Below are 23,003 nucleotides of genomic sequence, written 5' to 3' on the forward strand. Positions count from 1 at the left end.
ATCTACGTTGACACGATGCTCATGTTTGCTCATTGAGCAGATAATCCGGCGCCGTGGACAGACCAATTCCCCTTCAATGACGCGTCTTTAGGCTTAGTAGGATCGCAGCCCATCCTTGTAGCGCTAAACTACTGCCCATGGTGTTGTTGTCCAAACACACACACACACACACACACACACACACACGCCGCGACGCTGTATCACACCATGCGCCCCCACTGACCTCATTCCGCAACGTCGGTAATTCGCCATGTAATAGACACCGCACCGTTGAGGACAGTTGTCATTGATCCAAACCAACAAGCAGGATCTCGCCGAAACTGGGGTAGACAAGCGGTGTGTCAGCGGCTGAGACCAGAGCCCCGCGCGGGCAGCAGGGATAAACACCCAATGGCAGACCTCAAGGAAACAAGCTTGCACGACATATGGTACATCTCCGCAGTCTAATGGGTGACGTCAACCCACTTTCGTGTCAACCTGCCAAGGAACACGAATGACAGGGCCACCACGAAGTCTGGGCATCAAAAGCGCGCACCTGTCGTTTACTATTTGCATATATTGGGCTCTTTGGGTGTTTGCAAGATACCCCCTGATAGATCTACCTCTGTAGCAAACCGGCCCACTATTGTTGCACCTCGACTGATATATCAACATCTTTCCTTGAAGCTTCGTGTCGAGTCTTCGCTACATCTTGCTTCATTCTCTTCGTTGACGGCCAAGTGACACTTCAAACATCATGGCAGGACTCGTCGATAAACTGACTGCGTCCGGCGGCACCGAGTCCGCAGGTAAGAAGAGGACACCACAACCAGCCATAGTCGAGGACAACCGAAAGCTGGGGGTGGGGTAATAGCTAACCATCTCTCAGGATTCCTCAACGACATCATCGAGCAGCTATGGCCCAACATCAACGTCGCCGGGTGCCGGATGGTGAAGGACATTGTTGAACCCATGTTCGCCACCATGCTCCCAGGCCCTCTGGCTTCCCTCAAGTTTGTGAAGCTCGATCTTGGCCCTGTACCCATGCGCGTATCCGAGGTAGACGTCCACAAGGTCGACAACGGCGGAATCAAGCTCGACATGGATGTGAACTGGGATGGAAAGAGCGACATTGAGCTCGATGGAAATTTGGTTCCGAAAATTGTAAGTCCAAGGCAACAAGAGGCACCTGTGGTGCTCACTTACACCTGGCGCTAATTTGCATGGCAGGGGATTGGACATGTTCATATGAAGGGCAGACTCTCAATCTTGCTAGCTCCCTTGACCAACGTCATTCCTCTGGTATGAATCCTTCCATGAACGCGGTCTCGTGCGTCACACGCTCACAAGTATAAAGATCGGTGCTGCGCAAGTCGCCTTTATCAACCCCCCTGAGCTGAAGCTCGACTTCACCGACGCAGCCAACATCGCCGACTGGGTCCTGGTTGACAAGGCCGTCCGCAAGGTCATCATAAACATCATCTCCTCCATGGCGGTCTTGCCCAACCGCTACCTCGTCAAGCTCGACAACAACAACGACTACTTCAGGACCTACCTCCCCCAGCTGGGTGCTCTGCGACTGACCATCGAGAGAGCGGTAGGCATTAGCGGGCCCAAGAAGAGCGGTGCCAAGAGGCTGCTGGCCAAGATTGTGAAGGACATACCCGATTGCTACTGCAAAGTCAATGTCGGCGCGGAGGAGGAATGGCGTACGACGATCAAGAAGAACGACCACGACCCGGAGTGGAACGAGACGCACGATTTCCTCGTCGCGGACTACGACCAGAAGATCTTTATCGACGTCCAGGACGACGATCTCGGCGGGGACGATGACATTGGCATCGCCACCACCACTGTCAAGGACATTCTGCTCAACGGCGGTTCTCAGGAGTTGGAACTCACTCATGAGGGACAACCCACCGACGCCAAGGTCGTCGTGCGCGCCAAGTTCTTCAACTTTGTCGATGATGCCGGTGCCATCACCTCCACGCAGAGCCAGAGCGAGGGGCAGATCGTCGGTATCGCTACGGTTCTCATCGCCAGCGCTCTCGGGCTCGAGGGCAAGCGCGACGAGCTTAACCCCAGCATCAAGGTGACCTGGGGCGCCAAGGAGTTCCTCACCGCGGCCAAGTCCTACAGTCCCGGGACTGACATCTTCAACCCGTCTTTCGACCAGGCGTTCCGCATCCCCGTGACGGCGGATCTGATCGCCAACCCGGCAAACTTTAAGATTTCCCTTATGAACAAGACCAGCGAGACCGGATCTGTTGAGATCCCCTTCGAAGACGTGCTGCAGGCCCCCGGTCTGGTCAGAGAGGATAGTTTCGATGTCGGCTCCGGCGCTACCGTCAGAGCCAGCATCTCTCTCCGCGGATTGCAGTCGGCTCACTGAACAAGCTGGCAGTGTCGACCACCGTTAGGTTCCAGTCTTCATGTAACATTATACGATTATATATGATTGAATGAGATTTGTGATTACCGTGTCTCAAACAGCCCAGACAATGTTGTTTTTTGAGGATGAAGTCAACACTATCGCTTTCATAACGAGATATAGACCATGAGAGTTTGCGGTATTTCATTGGCTCGGGTCGATTCGCGTCTGACACCATGCCAGCTGGGTATTGTTGCGCCGAGGTAATTGTTGCCATTACTACCCGCATGCTACCCCTTCCAATCCATCCAAGACAGCTCGCTCCATGGTCAAAGAGTTGCATGCAAAAGCGGCAATGAAGAATCCCGGCCGACCTCATTGAAATGGGCCATGGCTGATCAACAGTATTATAAAAACTCCCCTACATTTCACATGCAATATTGGGGCCTGAACCCAAGCAAAAAAGAGATCCGTCTAGTCGAGATAGAACCTATCGGTCCCGAGGACTTTATTTCAGGCTCTGGTCATCGTCCAGTGGTGCGATGCCGCTTGAAGCATTGTAGTCTGAACGATTAGCCTTGCCACTATGAGGCGCTATCCTATGCTTGGGGAGACCCTTGCGTGACGAAGGCCATCTATCTAGACGGTCTAGAGATCCAAGTCACCGAGAACCTAGAGTCGGCCTTAAGACATCTGGCAGCGGCGCGGTGGAACGATACAGAGTTAGGTCCTACGCTCTGGGTCGACGCTATCTGCATCAATCAACGCAACGAGGCAGAAAGAACGCAGCAAGTCTCCCTAATGAAGGACATCTTCCGGAATGCGCACCAGACGTTCTTGTGGCTGGGCCCCGCAAGCGACGACAGCAAACTCGCCATGGACACTCTGCGCCAAATGAGCCGCGCATCTAGCTTCGTCGGCTCCCATTTCAACTCGTGGTCCAAATTCCCGTTCACAAGTGTAGCGTCTGACCCTTTGCTGACTGCCATACGAGACATCCTCGACGACAATCTCGCCACGCTTTGTCTGGATGACTTTGCCAGATTGAGAGCCGTAGGCTCCCTGTTCAACAGACCGTGGTTCCGTCGGGTCTGGGTCATCCAGGAGCGGGTGCTGTCGCTGAACTGTGTCGTCTGCTGCGGTCGAGAGTGGATTACGTGGGAGGGGCTCCGTGAGGCGTTCTGGCTGTTATGTGGCATACGCTACTACCTCAATATCGTCGGCAGTGGCACGGGGAGGTTGGATAGCTCGGCACTTGCGACGTTCCTCACGACGGCTCTGAACAAAGCGATACCCGTTTCTTTCACGAGGCCTAACTCTTCCCTGCTGGTCCTCTTTTCTCTGCTCTCCGGGATGGCCACCAGGGCGCAACTTCAAGCCTCGGACCGCCGCGACTACGTATTCGCAATCTTGAGCTTGATCGACCCGGATCGAAGCCCACTGATCCTGGCTGATTACACCAAAGACTGGGCCACTGTCAGGATTGAAGTTGCTAGAGCATGCCTGATGTACTATGGGCCAGGTTTCTTGTCTTTCGCGGGCCTCGGTGAAGACATCGACGATCCTGCATCGCTTGAGCAGAACGTCCCGTCTTGGGTACCGAACTGGCCGTCGGCGAATCCGCCTCAGCCTTTGAGCATACCTTCCATGTTTGTGGCCAGGGGCGGGAACAGAGGATACGCCTACTCGACAATGCCGGGTTCCACTCAGAACCTGTCGCAGGCCTTCTCCGCCGATAACCGGCTGTCGTTGGACGCTCTGCAGCTGGACGATGTCGTGAAACTGGGAAACCCGTTCCCCGAGACGGACGACTTTGCCGACGACACAGCTCGCGTCACCGCTCTCAGGCTCTGGCTTCAAGATCTCGAGGCCATGATGCCGTGCACCAACCGGGTATATCGGACCACAGAAGATCTCAAGGAGGCCTTTTGTAGGACTCCGATTACAGATCGCGCGTTTGCTTACAACTGGGAGACGGATAGAGCATCGAGCGAAACCCTCTCGGCGTACCATGCCCTTAGATCTGGCGAGGTTCTCGAGGGTGTGGAGTATGCCAACATTGCCAGCATCAAACTCCTCCGGAGACGCCCTTTCGTATGCTCCAGCGGGCTTATCGGTCTTGGGCCCATAGGGATGGCCTTTGGTGACTCTGTGTGGACTGTGCCGGGTGCCAAAGTACCCTTGGTGTTCCGTCCAGCTCGCACCAGTGGCTTCTTGGTTATGGGTGAAGCCTACGTGCATGGTATCATGGATGGTGAACTTCGGCATCTGTGTCCAACGGCCGAGCTTCAAACTGTAGAGCTTGTTTGAGTATAAAGGCACGTCATCAAAACTTTCTTCTCCAATACAGTTGAAGTCGTTGGTTTCAGCACGAGAACTCTTCGCCCGAGACATGCAGAACATGTAGGCTAGGGCAGTTCAGGGCTACTTATTGCATGCTCAGCATGGGAGGTCCGCCAGAATACCGCCGCTTATTCCATTAACACGCATCGGGCCAGTTGGATCCGGCCTCCCTTCTCTCTACGACTCATCCTCGATTCATCCCGACGCAGAAGCACCCCTCTTCTGATAGCCTTTGACTATGCGCCTCTTAAATTTTGAGAGTCATTAGCACATGATCGCGAGGTGGGGTTGAAGGCAGCTTGTAGACATGGTGCTCCAGAGAATTACTGCACGATGAGGTTGCCAGAAGAAAACTAACGTATTCTCTTGATGGCAAAGGTTGGTCATTATGGCATCCCGTTCCGAGTTTGACGACCTGCTCGCCAACGGCATCACCCCGTACGTCACCCTCTGGGGCATGCCTACGTGCGACACAGCAACGACGTCAACAACCACAAGAATAGCATCCAGCAGTTCGATAGTAACAAGGAGGGCGTGCCGCACGGTCCGGAGAGGGACACGTACTGGTTGTGCTCGATGCCGTGGGGTGGGCGAAGCCGCTCCGCTGGACCTAGGACCGGTACTGCCTACCCATCTACATCACGCACAACAGCACGACGGCGCAAGGGGAGCACGGCTGGAGGCCGGACGACGTGCTCGAGGACCAGTTCTGGGTCGACTTCTCCAACGCGTACCTGACCGAGGCCGCCAAGGCCCCGCAAGGGAGCCGTCGTAGCACGTCGTACTTTGGCTGAACCTTCACCGACAACTAGGAGGCCGGCACGAGGTGGAGCACCATACAAGCAAAGCTATTGTGGCGCCATGCAATGAATGCCTCGACAAAGCCGCACACAACACACGCATCCACTTATACATACTGTTTCCATCAAAAACGCATCTGTCCAGCTTGTGTGATTGCGACTGACAAAAAGCAGCTGTAAACAGCATAGAGAATAGTGATATAGAGATTCAGAAAGCAAAAACAACCAGAATATGCCTCGAGGGCGAATCGAACGCCCGATCTTCTCATTACGAGTGAGACGCTTTACCACTGAGCCACCAAGGCTTTTTCAGATCCTTGCGACTTTTGGCGATCTTGTACATCATGATGCTGTAGCAAAACTGTGATGGATACCAGAGGGTATGCTGCTGTGGTACGTGGCCGCGCGTGTCGAATCATTGGGGGGCATGGCTTGCAGAGGACAGCTCCAACAACAGCACATTCTGTTTGATGGCCACGGTGCAAGGGAACGGAGGGCCTAAGCTCTACTTCCTCAGTGAAAGTAAAGTTGTGGGAGTGGGTGAATGAGATGGAGGCGTGATACACATCTCTCGTCACATATTCTCATAATATGCCAAGTTTCGGGAGTTGGTTATGATAAGAACTTCAGGCCAGGGTGCGCCGGCGTTTTGAATATGCGGCTACATTATGCCACCTTTAAACTAGATTAAAAGCTAACTAAACGAATCGCTTCCTCCCTCATCATTGACTGCATTGGTCAACTAGTTCTGTGACGCTGCAGCCTCGGTGACCTTGACCCAAAAGTTATCCTGCATGTGAAGGTTGAAGTTTACGCTGTGCCACGGGTTGCCGGGGTTCATGACCTGAAAGTCAAAGTTACGAAGAAGCTAGGCAAGGTCACATCAGCACGGCTCGCTCACAAACAAGATGAAAAAAAGGTCGGGGGACGAAAGCCGCGGACAGGTGCTCACCTCAACGTATATCTTGTTCAGCTCCATGAAGGCCACGCTCTTGCCGGCGCAGCCCCATCTGCCGTACCCGAACGCCAGCTCGGTCGTCTTCTGCATCTTGTCCCTCGCCGCCTCGTCCGCCTCGATCCACCGCTCGGGGCGGAAGAGGTCCGCGTCCTTTCCGAAAACATCAAACCGGCGGAGGGTGCCCCAGAAGTTCTGCGCGATGCGGGTGCCGCCCGGGATGAACTTTCCGTCGATGGTGTCCCCTTCAGGGGGCACCTCTTTGGCGCAGAGTCCTGTGAAGGGGGCGTTCATGCGGAGACCCTCGTAAATGACGGCCTGCCAACGTCAGGATCCGACAAGTATATGACAAGGGCCTCTGGAGTACGGAGGCGGAAGAAAAGGGGGTCGTACCTGAAGGTATGGGAGCTTCTTGCCCTCCTCGTATGTGATGGGGGACGAGATACGGCCCTCGGCGATGGCGGTGGCAATCTCTTGCTTCAGAGTGTTGTATGTGCGCGGTGAAGTCATCGTGTACAGGAACGTCGTGCGGATCGCGGTTGCAGTCGTGTCGGAGCCGGCAATGATCTGGAAGAGGACTTCTGTCTCGCACTCGGTTTGGGTGAGTCCATGGCGGACGAAGGCGCCCTACAGGATTTTCTTTTCAGCGCTGGATTTGTCCAAGACGGGCATGATATCTTACCAGCATGTCGCGCTCTTCCTTGGCATCCGGGCCAAACCGCTTTGCGACCACCTCTTTAGCAACTCTGTCATGTCACCCTGTCAGCATAGTCCCCCCCCCCCCCCCCCGTCAATCCATTACACAGTCGTCAGAACGCACCCCATCAGTTTGCCCAGCCCGCTCTTGTCCGTATGCTTGGGTCCCACCGTGCCCAGGACGGCCTTGGAGAATACAATATCTTGAATGAAGGGCACCTCGCTGCAAAGCTGCAGGTAGGGGATTGTCGCTTCCGTGGTGCTGATGTAGTCGTGAACGTCCGAGTCCGTGGCGAGGTACCCAAACTCCTTGCCGTAGGCGAGCTTGGTGATGGTGTCGAGGGTGAAGTACTGCGCGACCTTTCCCATGTCCATCGGCTTGACGTCGTCGCCGGCGGTGATGTACTTTCTCCGGACGAGGTCGACGAAGTTGGCGATCTGCGCATCGATGCCGTCCTCGAGCGTGGGGTTCTCCTTGCCGGCGTAGCCGCCCGCGCACTTGGCCTTGAGCCTATCGTGGGCGCCGACGTCCCGCAGGCTGAACATGCTGTCCTCGTGGGGGTTCAGCTTGGTCGAGTCGTACCACGACGAGCGGCCATACGTGGAACGGACGGCGTTCATGCGGCGGAGGATGTCCGGGTCGTCGGTGACGAGGTCGTTGGGGCCGATGCGCACGAGGGGGCCGTGCTCGCGGTTCAGTTTGGTGAAGTGCTCTCCCGGTTTCCCGGAGCGGGCGTTGGACATGAGCCACAAGTAGGAGAACTTGCCGACGAGCGGGCCGGGGAACCCGCGGAGGCGGTTCCAGGCGATGGCAGAGGAGACGACATAGTAAACAACTAATGCGGTGACGAGGTACCAAAGCGCCGAACCAGCGCCAAGGGCTGACGTGAAGCCAGAGAGAGCCATCATGCGTCCTTGAGTCCTTGACCACACAGGAAAGTACTGAGTAGGAGGGAGGGCCGAAGGACAGTAAAAATGCACTAGGCATTCAACACGCAAAGGAGGCTCTCCTCCTTTTTAAACAAGCAGGACAAACATGAAATTCCCCTGCCTCTACGAGCAATATCATTTGCCACACCACTTCCATGGTAGGTATAGCGGGTTGGCATATGCTGGCTCGCCTCTTGTTACATCGCCTCGGACAGCGACCGGATTCTCGGTGATGATTATTTCTGCTTCCGTACCGAGATACCAGGGTCGGCGAATAGTGGCCCGGCCCGCAGCCATATGAAATCGGGCATCATAATATCAATGACCAGGGTAATTTTCAAAAACATCCCGCGGAGTAGTGCCGGCTGAGGCATCTGATACCGTAGCCTAATGAACCCGATGGCGCCAATCACGTTGAGATTACATCGAAACGTTGCTGCAGACCGTCGGATTTGCGACTGGGGGCCCTACGAGACACGCCAATGATCGTCGGGCATCTTCGCAATCACGCTGAAGAAAAGAGGATACCTCCGATATTTCCACCGCCGTCTCCCCAACTTTGTCTCCCCAACTTTGTGCGATGGTACACGTGCTGTAAGGTTGTACCACTAGCTTGACGTAATCACTTGCATCGTCGGCATGTGACATGCCTCTTAAAAGGAGTGGGCGAGATGCTCACAACACGTGTTACTCCTGTAGTGTCGTGGATGAGGTGCTAGAAGGGCAATGAGAGGGCCAAGTCTCAACCCCATCGCCGAAACACCAAAGGTACTTATACTTTAGACCCTCGGCGTTAAGAAATTCAAAAGTACGTCTTTTACATGCCTTTTTAGGCGTATTGTAGTGTTACAGCACTTTCTGATGATGATAGTAAGGGTATATATAGTAGTAGGAAAGTGGTGTGTTGTGTAAGAACGAGCGGCCTTTTTTTCCCACCCGAGTGAAGGGGTAACAATGTGACGACTCACAACGAATGGGTAGATGACCCACGTAGGGTCCATAAAATGAGTAAATAGCGGAGTAATAACTGGGCTACTATTGGTCGAGATAAGGAACGCAGAGAGCCCGGAGGAAGACGGATTTTGTAATTGACCCAGCATATACAGACAAGCCGCGGGACGAGGTGCAGTAGTTTGGGCCTCCAACAAGCCGAGGTGGGCGAAAGATGGAATGATAGGGGGAGGAGTACTCCGTAGGTGGAGGCAGCAAAGATGTACGGATAGTGAAGCTATGGATCCCCTCATGGAACCCGTAGGCACACAGCCCTCTCTTTCGACCAAGAGAGCTCAAACATGCAAGTTTCTTCGTGGCCGAGTTCCTCGACCTCTGGATCGCCCGGTCCTCAATCTGTCTGTAGAATATACTTGGGCCATTGTTAAAGAGCTCCGTGGGTGTTTATACACTGTCGTCTACACGTATTATACATCGGTCTGTCCGTCCGTTCGTCTATCCGTCGCAGCGGGATCCGCTGCCCGCGAGAAAGAGCCAGCACTCAGGGAGCCTTGGTACGCAGTTGGACGCCGTGCCACTCCTTCATCATGTCGCCCAGCACAGCGTTGACCATGCGCTGCTGCCTCAGCATGTTTGCGCCCTTGAACTTGGCCGATGTGATGTCAATGGCGTACATGGAGCCGCACCCGCCCGACACGTCCTGCACGATCAGCTCCGAGGGCGCGAACTCGGCAACCAGTTTGTCCCATATCGTCGACTCGGCGGCGTCGAGGTGGTCGGGCTTCTCGAGGGCTGGCGAGGTGGGCGTCGTCTCTGAGGAGTAGCACCGTCTCAGGCTCTTCTGGATGTTCTGGAGCGGTGATGGAGCTGTGAGGGCATGGTGCGAAGTGGTTGACCGAGTCGTGAGAACAACCCGAGAGGAGTATTCTCTTGTCGCGAACGGGAGGCTTGTGACGGAACCTCTGGCGACGATGTTGCTGGTCGAGTAGGTCTTGGAGACAGCCACCACGCGGCGACACGACCTGCAGATCATCTTGGCGGGTGTTAGAGGTGGGATCGTGGTATCGGTCTAGGTAGTTTACAGGAGCTGTGTTGTCTCGATCTACAGGTATCGCGTCTCTTGGTCGTCGCCGTCGATGACTGATCGCTCGCCAAAGAGAAAAGTAATGGAGTGATTAGATAAGCGGAAAGCTCTACCTCATTCGTGATTAGGTAAGCTCGGCTCGATCTGCAGCGACGGCCGAATACTATGCCGAGGTTTAGCCGACCCACCCGCTTGCCTAGCAACGTGGGTATCCCACCGCGCTCGGCGTCGTGCACGGTGTCTCACTCAAGCAGGATGTAATTATCAAAGCCATAATTGTATGAGTCTCATCGTGAGAACCAGCAGTGTTGAATCGTCATTCATCTTACATACAACATACAACATACAACAAACGCAATTAAACACACGTACACACACATATATAGACACATGTGTAAATACAAACACAAACAAAGGCACAGACACACACAGAGACAGACACGCCCAAACAGTCTAGGCGCATCTGCAAACAACTGATCCTATGCGCTGGTATCCCACCTGAAGTTGGTGTGTCGGTAGTCTGCCGCTACACACTCACTCGAAAGCAGGCTAACTCACATTTGTAGTCTTACCCCGAGTCCAGGGGCTTCATGCAAGGGCTTATTTTCACCGTGACGACTTCGTCCCACTCGGCTCTCAGGCTTCATATACATAAGGGCCACCAATACAGGCCACTTTAGACGCCGGAAAAATATCATCTGCATCTCATGTTATGCTGGCCTAAAACTATTCCTCGGCCAGATTCATCACCCGGCACTCAACCCAGTTCGAGACTGCCGTCCTCCCTCCTCCCCTCCTCCCCCCTGTATCCCCCGCATTCTTCTCCAATGAGTTACCCCGGATGGTAAAGGCTGGGGTTCTGGCACTAGGGCGCTGAGCGCGATGAAGCTCCTTTTGCGGTGTTGCTAATTTCCTCCAATCAAAGATCTGTCCGACAAACTTCTTGGGTCGTGGTATGGCGATTGAGCGCATCAAGCAAGCCAAGGTGCCTGCGGTGCTACTACGCTGGAGAGGGCGTATAAAATGCTCTACATGAGAGTAGGGACGGGCCGCTTGGGTCGGCGAGGCAGCTTACTTCTGTCTCTTCCTCCTTCTCCGTCTCATGGCTCGCTTGTGTTATTTGCTTGCGGCGGCCTCGGCCTGTCTCGGGGCAGCCGCAGCTCGGGAACCTACGGCCCAGGTCGTCAACGGCACTTACCAGGGCCGTCATCTGTCAGAATGGGATCAAGATGCCTTCCTCGGCGTCCCCTTTGCGCAGCCTCCGGTTGGTCAGTTGAGATATCGTTGGCCCCAAAGCCTCAACTCATCCTTTGACGGAGTGCGAGACGCCACCCAGCAAGGGTATAGTTGTATGCAGTTCAGGGGCGACTTCAACGTGTCGGAGGATTGCTTGACACTCAACGTTGTCCGGCCGGCCGGGGAACACAAGAAACCGCTTCCTGTCCTGGTTTGGATATTCGGCGGCGGCCTGTATACCGGCTCCATTGTAAGATACAAAAACCCTCTCCCTGCTCGAGGCCTATCACTAAGACCTCGACGTCTCTCAAGGCCGACCCGCAGTACAACCTCTCGGGCATCGTCAAAGTCAGCCAAGACATGGGCCAGCCCATAATCGGCGTGGCCATGAACTACCGTCTCAACATGTACGGCTTCCTGCAGACACCGCAGATCCTCGCCGAAGGGTCGAGTAACGCCGGCCTGCTCGACCAAAGACTGGCGCTCCGATGGATCCAGGAGAACATTGCGGCGTTCGGCGGCGACCCGGACCGGGTGACGATCTGGGGCGAGAGCGCCGGGGCGCAGAGCATCGCCTACCACCTCTTCAGCTATGACGGCCGCGACGACGGCCTCTACCACTCCGCCATCCTCGAGAGCGGCGGGCCGACCGGGGCCCAACTCCAGAATCTGGCGTACTACAACGCCCCCGTCGAGAACCTGACGCGGTCCGTCGGCTGCTGGACCGCCAAGGACCAGCTGGCCTGCCTCCGCGGCCTCAGCCAGGCGGACCTCTTTGCGGGGAACCCGAGCCAGGTGTGGAACCCGATGGTCGATGGGGACTTCTTGACGGGCTATCCGAGCCAGCTGATGCGCAGGGGCAAGTTCGTCAAGGTGCCGCTGCTCACGGGCGCCAACGATGACGAGGGCATCAACTTCAACCCCAACAGCCCCAAGCCGAACACGGGGGTGGACCTCTTCAACGGTTTCGCCTACTGGCGCTCCTACGGGCTCTCGCCACCAACGGTCCGCCGGCTACTAGAGCTGTACCCCGACGACCCCTGCGCCCAGCCGCCGCTCTCTATCACGGACTGCTCCGTGTATCCCGAGTACGGCCTGCAGTGGAGGCGGGGCGCCGCCATCGGCGGCGACCTGGTCATGATCTCGGGCCGGCGCAAGATGTGCGAGCTCTACGCCGGGCTGACCGGGGCCGACGCCCGGCCCGTCTACAGCTACCGGTTCGACCAGCTGCTGTGGGACCGGACGCGGCTCGAGGGCGTGCGGCACTTTGACAACGTCGCCTTCAGCTTCCAGAACATCTCGGGCCTGCTGGGGCCGTCCCCGCAGTTCGACAGCCACGCGCGCTTCGCCAGGGCCATCGGGCAGGCCTACGTCCGATTTGTCCACGAGCAGGACCCCAACCCGCGGGGGGGCGGCAACGCCACGTACACCAACGCCACCGGGTTGCTGCCGTTCTGGCCCAAGTACGACGTGAGCGCCCCGAAGAACATGGTCCTGAACGCCTCCGGGAGCTTCGTTGAGGATGACACCTGGAGGAAGGAGGGCATAGACTTCATCAACAGCTACGAGGTGGCGAGGGAGCTCCTTGCATGATGGGCTGGGCTGGGTGGCATTGAGTGTTCTGGAATACCCGGCAAGTGCGGAACCACACCAAGATACATAACCAAGGCGGTCCCCCGTAGGGCGGAACCATGCGTAGTTGAAAGAACGTGTGTGAACTGCAAAAAGGCGTCTTAATAAGCAAGGCTTTAATTTAAGTATGGCGTTCTCCCGATTCTAATCTCCGTACTCCGGTGGAGCCTATACCGACCCCGTGAGTTCGGCCATTCGGCCAAGATGACAGGGCAGATGAGTTCCTCCGTACCTGTGATGCAACGCAGCAACCATCACACCACACCGCTGCTGCCCAGCCGGCCATCGACGTCGGCCCCTTTCCCGAGGCGCGTTATCACGGTGGCATCCGCCGACCTGTAAGGTACTGCCCCTCGCTTGGTTTGCTCTCAGGGGACTCCGGGGAGCCGGGTCGGGTGACTATAAGGAGACCATTGGCATGCATCCGACGGCGTGTTGTACAGTCACTAGTACCAGAGTTGGCACCTTGGCATGGCCGGGACTCGTGGGGCTGGTTATGTGCTTTGGGCACAAATCACGAGAAGCAAACATGTGCTTCATGACATGAGGCGCACAGCGTCTTGGCCATCAAATCCAGCGCCCCCGGCCTCAATCAGACGTACACGAGTCGGTAGGTTCAACTTAGATATGGTTCCTGTAATCTATAACAAACGACTGTCGTGATGCGTCAGATGAACGCCCTTTCTTCGAAAACGCAAACTGCGCAAAAGCACAGTCGTGGTGTGGCTTGAATGCGCAGTACGAACGATGCTTTTCAGAAGCCGCTGTGTGTTGTTGGACAGGGTTTCGGCCCATTCGAGATTTCGAGCGGTTTTGCCTTTCGTGGCCCGAAGGGACCTCGCAATTAATGCTCTGCAACGTACGGAGTATTATATTTTGATTTTCCTAATAGACTCCACCGTCATTTAGTCAAGAAAGGGGTCACGTTGTCTGGACAAGAGTCAGTTGAATTGAACCATTTGTAGTTTAATCTGCACGGCTTTGCTTGGCGGCGACGCGGTTCAATAAGGTTATTACTGCGTCTTTCTGTATATTAAGCATATTCCGGTATGGTCTTTCGTTCCGAAACTATAGAACCAGACGGAGGGCCTGCATCTCATGAGTCTTCTCATCACCAGTTCAACGCAGCTTCGGTCGAATTGCAAATAGGTTTTCCGTAGGTGGCGTATACTCTACTCCTGGCAGAAATATCAACTTCCCCAGCCGGTATACTCCGTAGTCCGTAGCACCCAGCAAGGCCGCAAATCCCCCTTGCGTATCCGTACAGATACATATCATAACAAAGTACGGATAGGCCCCCCCCTTTTAATCTGATAACAGGGAAGAGGGGGCCAGTCCCAATGCTGACAGAGTCGTTGGACGATGATGGCCCGGGCGTATCAGTATGGGGGCCCCGTTAATGTTCCTGGTTATTCCCGGGGGGGCCGCAGACCGATCAAAGTTCAGAAAGGATAGCTCAGACAGACATGCATAGTAGTCGACCTCAAGGAGCGGATATTGTTCCTTGTCTTTCTCATACGTAATGATAAAACCCCCCAAAAATAACGTCTGCTGCACTCGACCGCGTCGAGCCAGAAACTCGAACGGCATCGGCACCCGGGCGATATCCAGCGTTGCTTGGCATCAACGCTAGCATCCCATACACCTTTCTGCGCCCCGTTCTAGAACCGGGGGTGGCCACTGGGTTATCTACTTTTCGACAGGTGAATCGGACGAGGAAGAGGGAGGGATGGAGGGGCACAGCTACGGAGGAGCGAACTCGTGCAACATCGGACGACAGGTAAACCAAACCCAAACTGCATCTATGCCTGTCTTCTATAGCTTGTCTTCCATAGTAATTACCTACTCAAAGTAGGTAGTACTACCTAACTAGGTAATTAAGCATTAAGTCTCTTTGCTAAGCCCCCATCGCTTCTCCGCCTCCCTCGCCTTCCCCATCACTTTTGACTTTCGGCCTTGTTCTCGCTTGAGTCGAGTGGAGGAGGCATGACACGGGTGGACAGGACCGTCTGGCGGGGATCAGAAGCTAGCAAAAGGCCCTCGGTGTTTGCACATCTCCTGCCCAAAGTGAATAGCTTCGGCCGGGATGCCGACTCGCCTCCGGTCCACAAGTTGCTAATGGGCGGTTTATTGGCATCCGGCACCACCCACTCGAGAGTTAACCGGTTTACCCGGCCGCCTCCCCCCCCCCCCCCGCGTAGATATTGCCTGGCTACTTGAGTGAGTATACACCCATCTTCAAGTTTCGCGCTCCACTGCACGCGACCTGCGGTTCAAGAACGGCTGCAGCGTTACTGCGTAGAGTTGCCTTGGCCTACCGAGTGCCGTGCCGCCGTCAAAAGTAACCAGCAAGCAACACCCCCTCCCATGGGTTCGGAGACACGGACAGGACAGCGAGAGTTGCATCAAGGAGAATCCATAAGGCGCAATACGCACGTCTAGAAGGCCGATCGTAATGTTCTTCTTGGCACCGGATGAGCCAATACTACATGGTCAGAATCCCTTGTCCAGCAGCAGTCTCCCGACCCGGGCGCCCGCACCTTGGCGACGCCGCGCACTCTGCCGAGGATGCGCATTCCCAAATGAAGGCGTCAGCGATAGAACGCGGCCGGCCAATGTCCTTTTGCCGTCGGCAACTACAGGCCCCTGGCTGTGTCACCACCGGATGTGAGCCGCCCCCTCCCCCTCCCTCGTCCGCCTCCAACGACCCCGGCCTACAGAGACATCTGGCAAAGAAGAGCAAAGTCTAATCTGTTGATTCTTCCAATCGCTCTCCAGCGATAGCGCGGCGGTGACAAACGCGAGCTCGCCACCAAACGAACGAGGGGATGCGAGCTAGCAGTGCTCCCCCCCCTTGTGCATAAGAAGAAGAACCGAGGCCGCGTCTGTCTGGTTCCTGACACGGGTCGGATGCGCCGCCAGGGACTAGGACCGGCCCAGAGGGGCTTGACCAACGACAGACGGAGACACTTGCCCGGAAAGGAAGGCCATCTGGTCGAGACAGACCTCGCGAACGATTCTCCGGGACAAGGGTAGGCCGGGTCAGGTAGTTGGAGCAATTTTACTCCCCCACCCTTGACCCCCGGGACCACCAAACGAGCCTCTCGTTAATGCAGCTCACAATGTACTAGGTGATCGTATGTATGTTGGCCACACTAATATCCGTACGCTGACGAGCATCAAGGTGCTTGTTTCTTCTTGCCGATGCATGGTGAGCCACTGAGTCGTTGTCGTACCGCCGCAGAGGCAACATGTCGCTGCATGCAATGTCCCACGTCCTGATCCTATTCGCTTGTGCTTTGCATACCTATCTATCTATCTACCTATCTATGTCCCTCATACCTGTCTCCCTGTTCGTCAACGGACCCCCTGGACGTGCCACCGCGTTTGTGCATCCACAGTTCCCATCCGCGTTGGTCTCTCTCTCGCCATCCACCTGCCTCGGCGAGCAAGCGTCTGGTTCGGCGTGCACAATGGCCCAACTTATTCCATGACGGCAACGACATGGGAGCCCCGGTACTGTCATTCGTGCTGCCCACTTGATTGGGGACGTCGTTTACGGCCGCTCTCTTCTTCCCCCTCGGTGGGCAACTCCCCGCCGTTGGAAGCTTGGGCTGCATTGCGACGTTATCCTGATGGGACTTACATATAAGTCGAGGCTCCCGGCGCGTCGCTGTCGTGAGATGTTTCCCGTCTCCCCAGCCTCGGTCTCCCTCAGGTCATCCGTCAGCCAAGCACCATGGTCAGAAGCAGTCTCTTGCTGCCGCTCGTCGCGGCGGCATCCGCCGTCCAGGCCTACGTCCAGTCCCCCAAGACCGTCGCCGGTGCCTTCATCGTCGAGTTGGAGGATGGTCAGGTTAGTCGCTTCCTAAGAGTACGACGCAAGAGAGAGCTCCCTGGCTAACCATTCCGTTCCCCCAACCAACAGGATGCCTCGGAGTTCCTCGCCAAAACCAAGGCTGACGCCGTCACCCGTATGAACCTGAATTTCACTCTTTTCAAGGGCGCCTCCATCCAGTTCAACGACCTGGACACGGCCGACGCCAAGGCCGCCCAGCTGGCCCAGCTCCCCTCGGTCAAGAACATGTGGCCCGTCCGCACCTACGGGATCCCCGACTCCGAGGTCGTCTGGACGGGCACACAAGGGCGCGACTACGTCGACGTGAAGAAGCGCCAGCTCGGCAACGACACCTTCTCTACCCACGTCCAGACCCAGGTCGACAAGCTCCACCGCAACGGCGTCACCGGCAAGGGCATCAAGGTTGCCGTCATCGACACCGGCATCGACTACCTCCACCCGGCCCTCGGCGGCTGCTTCGGCCCCGGCTGCCTCGTCAGCTACGGAACCGATCTCGTCGGAAACAACTACGACGGTTTCAACGAGCAGGTCCCCGACCCCGATCCGATGGATTGCGGAGGCCACGGAACCCACGTCGCAGGCATCATCGCGGCCCAGTCGAACCCCTTTGGGTTCCTCGGCACTGCCCCCGGCGTCACGCTCGGTGCTTACAAGGTGAGAGGACAGCACAGTATCATCCTTGGGGGGGATCACTCGCTCACGTGCTCTTGAACAGGTCTTTGGCTGCGAGGGACAGGTCGGCAACGACGTCCTGATCGCCGCCTACAACCGCGCCTTTGAGGAGGGCAGCAACATCATCACCGCCTCCATCGGCGGGCCCTCGGGCTGGACGGACGAGCCCTGGGCCGCCACCGTCTCGAGGATCGTCGATGCCGGCGTTCCCTGCACCGTCTCCGCCGGCAACTCGGGCGACCAGGGCATCTTCTTCGCCTCCACCGCTGCCAGCGGTAGGCACGTCACCGCCATCGCCTCGTTCGACAACGCCGTCACCCCGGCTCTTCTCATCGAGAACACCTTCACCGTCGCCGGTGGCGCCCCTAGCACCTTTGCCTACACCCCCGGCGAGCCTAGCGAGTGGGCCGGCGTTGAGCTCCCCCTCTGGGCCATCACCACCGACTCTAGCTCCGACGCCGCCCTCGGCTGCGACCCTTACCCGGCTGGCACCCCCGACCTGAGCGGCAAGATCGTCCTCGTCAAGAGAGGCGTCTGCACCTTTGTCGTCAAGGCCCAGAAAGCCGCTGCCGCCGGCGCCAAGTACATCATGGTCTACAACAACGTCCCCGGCGCCGGCTCCGTCAGCGTCACCGCCGTCCCCGAGATCCTGGCCATCGGCATGACCACCCCCGACCAGGGCGCGGCATGGCTCAAGTCCATCGCCGCAGGCTCCGAGGTCGTCCTGAAGATGACCGACCCCGAGAAGGCCGAGCAGATCCTCACCCAGTCCGTCAACACCGCCACCGGCGGCTACGTCTCCAGCTACAGCTCTTGGGGCCCCAACTGGGACGGCCAGCAGAAGCCCCAGTTCGGCGCCGTCGGAGGCAACGTCCTCTCCACGTACCCCAGGGCCCTCGGCTCCTACGCAGTCCTCTCCGGCACGTCCATGTCCTGCCCCCAGACCGCCGGTATCGTGGCCCTGATCGCCGAGGTCCGCAAGACCCTGGACCCCGCCACCATTGAGAACCTCCTGTCCGCCCACGCGAACCCCGTCAACTTCAACTCCGGCAGCGGCCCCGAAGGCCTGCTTGCCCCTGTGTCCCAGCAGGGCGCCGGTCTCGTCCAGGCCTACGACGCCGCCTACTCCACCATCCTCCTCAGCCACTCTAGCCTCTCGTTCAACGACACGGACAACTTCATCCCCGAGCTCAACTTCACCATCAAGAACACCGGCTCCGCGGACGTCTCGTTCGACCTGAGCAACGTCGGCGCCGCCACCGCCTACACCTTTGAGACCGCCGGCGACTTGACCCCCGCCCTCTTCCCCAACAACCTGACGGCCGAGCACGCCACCGTGGCCTTCAGCGAGAGCAAGGTCTCGGTGCCCGCCGGCGGCGAGGCCACCATCCTCGTCACCCCTACCCCTCCCACCCTCGACGCCGCCCGCCTGCCCGTCTGGTCGGGCTACATCGCCATCAACGGCTCCGACGGCTCCAGCATGTCTCTGCCCTACATGGGCATCGGCGGCAGCCTCCACAGCCACGTCACCATGGACGAGGCCCTGATGACCACCTCCACCAGCGCCACGGCCGCCGAGTACGCGCCCGTCGCCAGCAACTACACCTACGTCCTGCCGCCTCCCGGCACCGCCAACAAGACCGACGCCGTCGTCCCGGCCCTCGCTATCGACATGGTCTTCGGCTCCGCCCTAGTCCGCGCCGACCTCGTCCCCCTCACTACCTACCCCCCCAACATCACCCACAAGGTCTTCGGCACCAAGACCCTCGGCCAGCCCCGCTCGTTCCCTTACACGTACACCTCCCGCGGCGTCTTCGCCGTCAACTGGGACGGACAGATGGACGACGGCAGCTACGCCCCCGCGGGCAAGTACAAGTTCTCCGTCAAGTCCCTGCGCGTTTTCGGTGACGCCTCCAAGTTGGAGGAGTACGACGTCGCCGAGACCCAGCCTTTCCGCATCATCTACGGTGCCGCCAACGCGACGGCCCCTGCGAGACACTAGAAAGGGGCTTGTGTGTGTGCGTGTAATAATAATGATGCGTGTCTCTACGACATTACTTTTAATGTAGTTAGCTTATCAAGGCAGAAAAACAATGTCTAATATTCCTTAAACTCCTGCTTCTCCCCCTCTTTGAATACGGTCGTCCTAGGCCCAACTGCCGAACCATGCGGTAACGATGACACTGTTGAGCCCATCATCGTTTTTTTATTATTTTTTTTGCATTATGTGTTTCTAAGGCTAGCTAGCCATACTCAGTCACTTCAACGAGACAAGATATGACGGGCCTACGAGGTGATCAAGCCTTGATGCCCAACACGTTTGTGCTCCATGTGACCGCTTTGTATCCGGGGGACTTCCATCGAGCATGACGTGAGTTCGAGCACATGACTCTCCAGGTGAAGCGGGACTTGCTGCCCGTCACAGGAAAGCCAGCCTACGATCGTCAACACAGGCTTGCGCAGACTAACTAGGCAGAAAAAGCATCAGCATCCATCATCTCCAAAGTCAAGTCTTGGCCACCAGGAAGGGCAAAATAATAATAACAATAATAAAGCTTCGTGCTCAGGCGCGCCAGTGGCGTCTGCCCCAGCCCCCTCTGCTCTGTCATGGTGCACCCTCTCTCCCCCCTCACAATCCACTCCCCCAACGAACCTCGCTCGCAATATCTTAGCTTCAACTCTAATGCCCTAGAACAGAGCCAGCCAGGGACCTCGGAACGGTCCGGTACTCGACAGCGGCAAAAAGAAACAGCATCTACCGAGTTTCAGAAGCGCCTGGCTCGGATCGAACCGGAGGAAGCGGGCGTTTATATCAAAGGTCCGAGCGGGCGAGGGTCTTGCAAGAGCCGCCTCGCCTCCGTCGTCGACGACGACGGAGGCCCGTTGTTTTGGTGTGGCGAAGTGAGGCCGCCTCTCGATTAACTCAGGGTTCGTCCCATGTCCCCCTCTCCCAACTGTGATTCCTCCCCCGCCACCGCTGGTTCGGGAGCAAGTCAGATAGATCATCCCATCTCGCATGCTTCGCCGTGTCAGTTCGCCTCCGCGTTTCTGTCCGACTGTCTGACACATGTCCGTCGCCGGTTCGGGCCAGCCAAAGCCCCAGAGAGAAGATGTGCTCCGTCCGAACCCTCGACGAATCGCATTGTTTCCGGGACACGAAACACACACACACACAGGCTCTCATTCGCCCGAGTTGCCGGCATGCAAAAAGGGCCTGTGAGTGAAGGCAGGGCGAGCAGGTCCATCCATGGCTTGGCAGCGTATGGGAAACATAAACAAAAAACAAAAAGCGCGCAACCCCTCCAGCTCTCGAGCGCGTCTCAACTCTGCTTTCTCTTATGCCAAGAAACTTTTGGTCTCATCTACTGGGGAACCCTTCCCGCTCGCCGCTTAGTCACCGGCCTCGTCGAACGGATGGGCAGGCGATTTGGTCTCGTCAACCGACGAAAAAGACGGGCTCTGCTCTACGGTATCATTAGCTTCCGACCAAATGTGTCAGTCGTAAGAACTGTAATGTAATGATGACGATGGGATTTGGAAATCTTTGTGTCATACTTCGGGGGGGGGGGGGGGGGGGGGGGCATTGAAGTGCATTTGGCGACCTTTTGGGTGTCAAAGTGCCAGGTTGATGCGGTCGATCTGCTTTTCTCGAGATATACACTACTGTCTTACTTTAGGGCTTTAGGATAGCCTTTTTACTGGAAAGTATTGACAGTCGAACTGATATCTGTCGTGAAAACCCGGCTACACGGAGCTATCCCATTGAGTGCCAAGTGACCTCACATAACCCAAAAATGGGTCTATGTAAATAATTACTGACAGCTATTGGACAGTCAGCCTGGATTGCTGTACTCTTATTGGTCTGAGGTTATGTGAGGTCACTCGGCACTCAATGGGATAACTCCCCAGTCGGCACAGTATGAACGTTGACCTAAAACAGATTCACGCAAGTTCCTCCGTTTGGGAACATCAAGTTGAATTTCTTTTAGAAGCCTGCTTCACGCAAGGGTTTTCTTACAAATGGCTAGCTGCGCTAACTTGGTTGCGCAGAGGAAGAAAAAAGCACATGGAGAGGGCTTCTGTCTCTCAGACGTTTCCGAGCCATGTTGCTATATGTAGAACGACAGTCCAATCTTGTGCGTAGGTTCTGCTCTCGGAGGCTATAGTAGACGTTATTTCGACATCGGAAGAGACATCGTCGAGGAGCCCCCCAAGCTTAAAGCAGTGACTAGCGCACATTGTCTGTTTGCGGCGGTCTCTAGCGCGATTGCCGGACTATTTTTGTATCGCGGGCGGCGCGTGCCGGCGTGGACGGTCGGGAGGTCTTCTCATCGGTCGTCTGACCACTTTCTTGATGCAAACATGGCCTGTCCCCCCCCCGGCTTGTCCCGTAAGAGCCGCCAACTCGAAAACGGCGCGACCTCATGCTGGCCCCCTCCGCGGGGCGACGAAGCAGCTACGCAACGCCTCGACGGCGGTTGGCCCCGTTGACGAAGAAGCTGAGCTGGACGAGCACGGCCAGCCAGACGTGACGTCGTCCGGTCGCAGCTCGAGGCTCAGGTGTTGTTGATGTTGCTTCCAGGCGGCGCGGATCACCGTGTGAACGAAGCCGTTCTGGCAGACGGTGACGGCGTCCGCGTCCGACACTGATGTCTCTGGGCCGACTCCCGGGCTTCATCCTCATGCGGCACGTCCCGGGGGGCAAAAGGTTCGGTGACTTGGCTCGTCGAGCGGTGTATCTGCCCGCGGCTTTGTCGTGCGGTCGGATGGTGGAGCCGTGATGCCAGGGACCCCTTACAGCCACCTGTCCTGGCCGCAAATGACGAGCAACGCCGCCCGCCATCCGTGTTCTCTCTCGCAGGCTCCGCTTCCTACATGGACGACAAGGGAGACCGGCGTTGTTGAACATGGAGGCCCTGCCGGGACGTTGGTCGTACGATGTATCCGTATGTATGTACTCCGTATGGTTGGCGGGGTCTGAATCCATCTCGGCAACATCTTGGTGTTCCGCTTCAAGTCAGGAGATGAATGATAGAATGGAACTGATGATGAAAGGCGGTACCCCGACAAGTGTCGGGACGCTAGCATTGTAGTTGATTTGTGACGTTTTATCACAGGTAACTGTTTCCATCTCTTCCATGTCCGAGTAGAACAGCAGGCAACGATGTTATGAACGTTGATTCGCATCCTTATCAAACCAAGCTGAATCAAGCCCCTTGCACACCACTACAAATGACAACCTCACCTCGACAACCTCGCGTGGACCAGACTTGCTCGGTTCAGTTTGACAAACTAATAGCGGTAGTTGGAGTGTCTATATTCATACATCGTAGAAGGTATTATATCCATATCGCATTCTAGGCCCCTTGATAACCCCCGCGGCTTCTGCTGTGGCAGTCGTCGTCTGTATTTGCACCAGAACCACCAAGTAAAAAGAAAAAAAACATAAAAAACAAAGCAACCCTTCAATCTCCGTGATATGTTCAGATGGCCCG

General features: G+C 56.6%; 8 protein-coding genes and 1 non-coding gene across 9 annotated transcripts; 5 read left to right on the forward strand and 4 right to left on the reverse strand.

Moving 5' to 3' along the window:
- Window positions 1–736: 736 nt before the first annotated feature.
- Window positions 737–2,371, forward strand: GLRG_07978 (C2 domain-containing protein; the record flags this gene model as incomplete). Its single annotated transcript, XM_008098663.1, has 4 exons — window positions 737–788; window positions 869–1,143; window positions 1,210–1,281; window positions 1,337–2,371. 4 exons carry the CDS (start codon window positions 737–739, stop codon window positions 2,369–2,371), a joined length of 1,434 nt encoding a protein of 477 aa, XP_008096854.1.
- Window positions 2,372–3,151: 780 nt separating this feature from the next.
- GLRG_07979 (ankyrin and HET domain-containing protein) lies at window positions 3,152–4,660 on the forward strand (the record flags this gene model as incomplete). Its single annotated transcript, XM_008098664.1, has 1 exon — window positions 3,152–4,660. One exon carries the CDS (start codon window positions 3,152–3,154, stop codon window positions 4,658–4,660), a length of 1,509 nt encoding a protein of 502 aa, XP_008096855.1.
- Window positions 4,661–4,742: 82 nt separating this feature from the next.
- On the forward strand, window positions 4,743–5,487 carry GLRG_07980 (uncharacterized protein; the record flags this gene model as incomplete). The annotated part of the gene is made up of 4 exons (XM_008098665.1): window positions 4,743–4,753; window positions 5,072–5,131; window positions 5,197–5,312; window positions 5,360–5,487. 4 exons carry the CDS (start codon window positions 4,743–4,745, stop codon window positions 5,485–5,487), a joined length of 315 nt encoding a protein of 104 aa, XP_008096856.1.
- Window positions 5,488–5,726: 239 nt separating this feature from the next.
- Window positions 5,727–5,798, reverse strand: GLRG_13200. The gene has a single exon. It is a non-coding gene; the product is annotated as a tRNA-Thr (tRNA).
- A 437-nt stretch (window positions 5,799–6,235) lies between these two features.
- Window positions 6,236–8,050, reverse strand: GLRG_07981 (cytochrome P450; the record flags this gene model as incomplete). Its single annotated transcript, XM_008098666.1, has 5 exons — window positions 6,236–6,361; window positions 6,446–6,766; window positions 6,842–7,075; window positions 7,131–7,194; window positions 7,269–8,050. The coding sequence occupies 5 exons, from the start codon at window positions 8,048–8,050 to the stop codon at window positions 6,236–6,238; spliced, it is 1,527 nt and encodes a 508-aa protein (XP_008096857.1).
- A 1,516-nt stretch (window positions 8,051–9,566) lies between these two features.
- On the reverse strand, window positions 9,567–10,058 carry GLRG_07982 (BolA-like protein; the record flags this gene model as incomplete). The annotated part of the gene is made up of 1 exon (XM_008098667.1): window positions 9,567–10,058. The coding sequence occupies one exon, from the start codon at window positions 10,056–10,058 to the stop codon at window positions 9,567–9,569; it is 492 nt and encodes a 163-aa protein (XP_008096858.1).
- A 1,153-nt stretch (window positions 10,059–11,211) lies between these two features.
- On the forward strand, window positions 11,212–12,938 carry GLRG_07983 (carboxylesterase; the record flags this gene model as incomplete). Its single annotated transcript, XM_008098668.1, has 2 exons — window positions 11,212–11,595; window positions 11,658–12,938. 2 exons carry the CDS (start codon window positions 11,212–11,214, stop codon window positions 12,936–12,938), a joined length of 1,665 nt encoding a protein of 554 aa, XP_008096859.1.
- A 3,778-nt stretch (window positions 12,939–16,716) lies between these two features.
- Window positions 16,717–19,510, forward strand: GLRG_07984 (subtilase; the record flags this gene model as incomplete). The annotated part of the gene is made up of 3 exons (XM_008098669.1): window positions 16,717–16,833; window positions 16,906–17,490; window positions 17,552–19,510. 3 exons carry the CDS (start codon window positions 16,717–16,719, stop codon window positions 19,508–19,510), a joined length of 2,661 nt encoding a protein of 886 aa, XP_008096860.1.
- Window positions 19,511–21,964: 2,454 nt separating this feature from the next.
- On the reverse strand, window positions 21,965–22,351 carry GLRG_07985 (uncharacterized protein; the record flags this gene model as incomplete). Its single annotated transcript, XM_008098670.1, has 1 exon — window positions 21,965–22,351. The coding sequence occupies one exon, from the start codon at window positions 22,349–22,351 to the stop codon at window positions 21,965–21,967; it is 387 nt and encodes a 128-aa protein (XP_008096861.1).
- Between the last annotated feature and the right edge of the window lie 652 nt (window positions 22,352–23,003).

The sequence above is a fragment of the Colletotrichum graminicola genome (assembly GCF_000149035.1).
Source record: "Colletotrichum graminicola M1.001 genomic scaffold supercont1.35, whole genome shotgun sequence".
NCBI classification, from domain to species: Eukaryota; Fungi; Ascomycota; class Sordariomycetes; order Glomerellales; family Glomerellaceae; genus Colletotrichum; species Colletotrichum graminicola.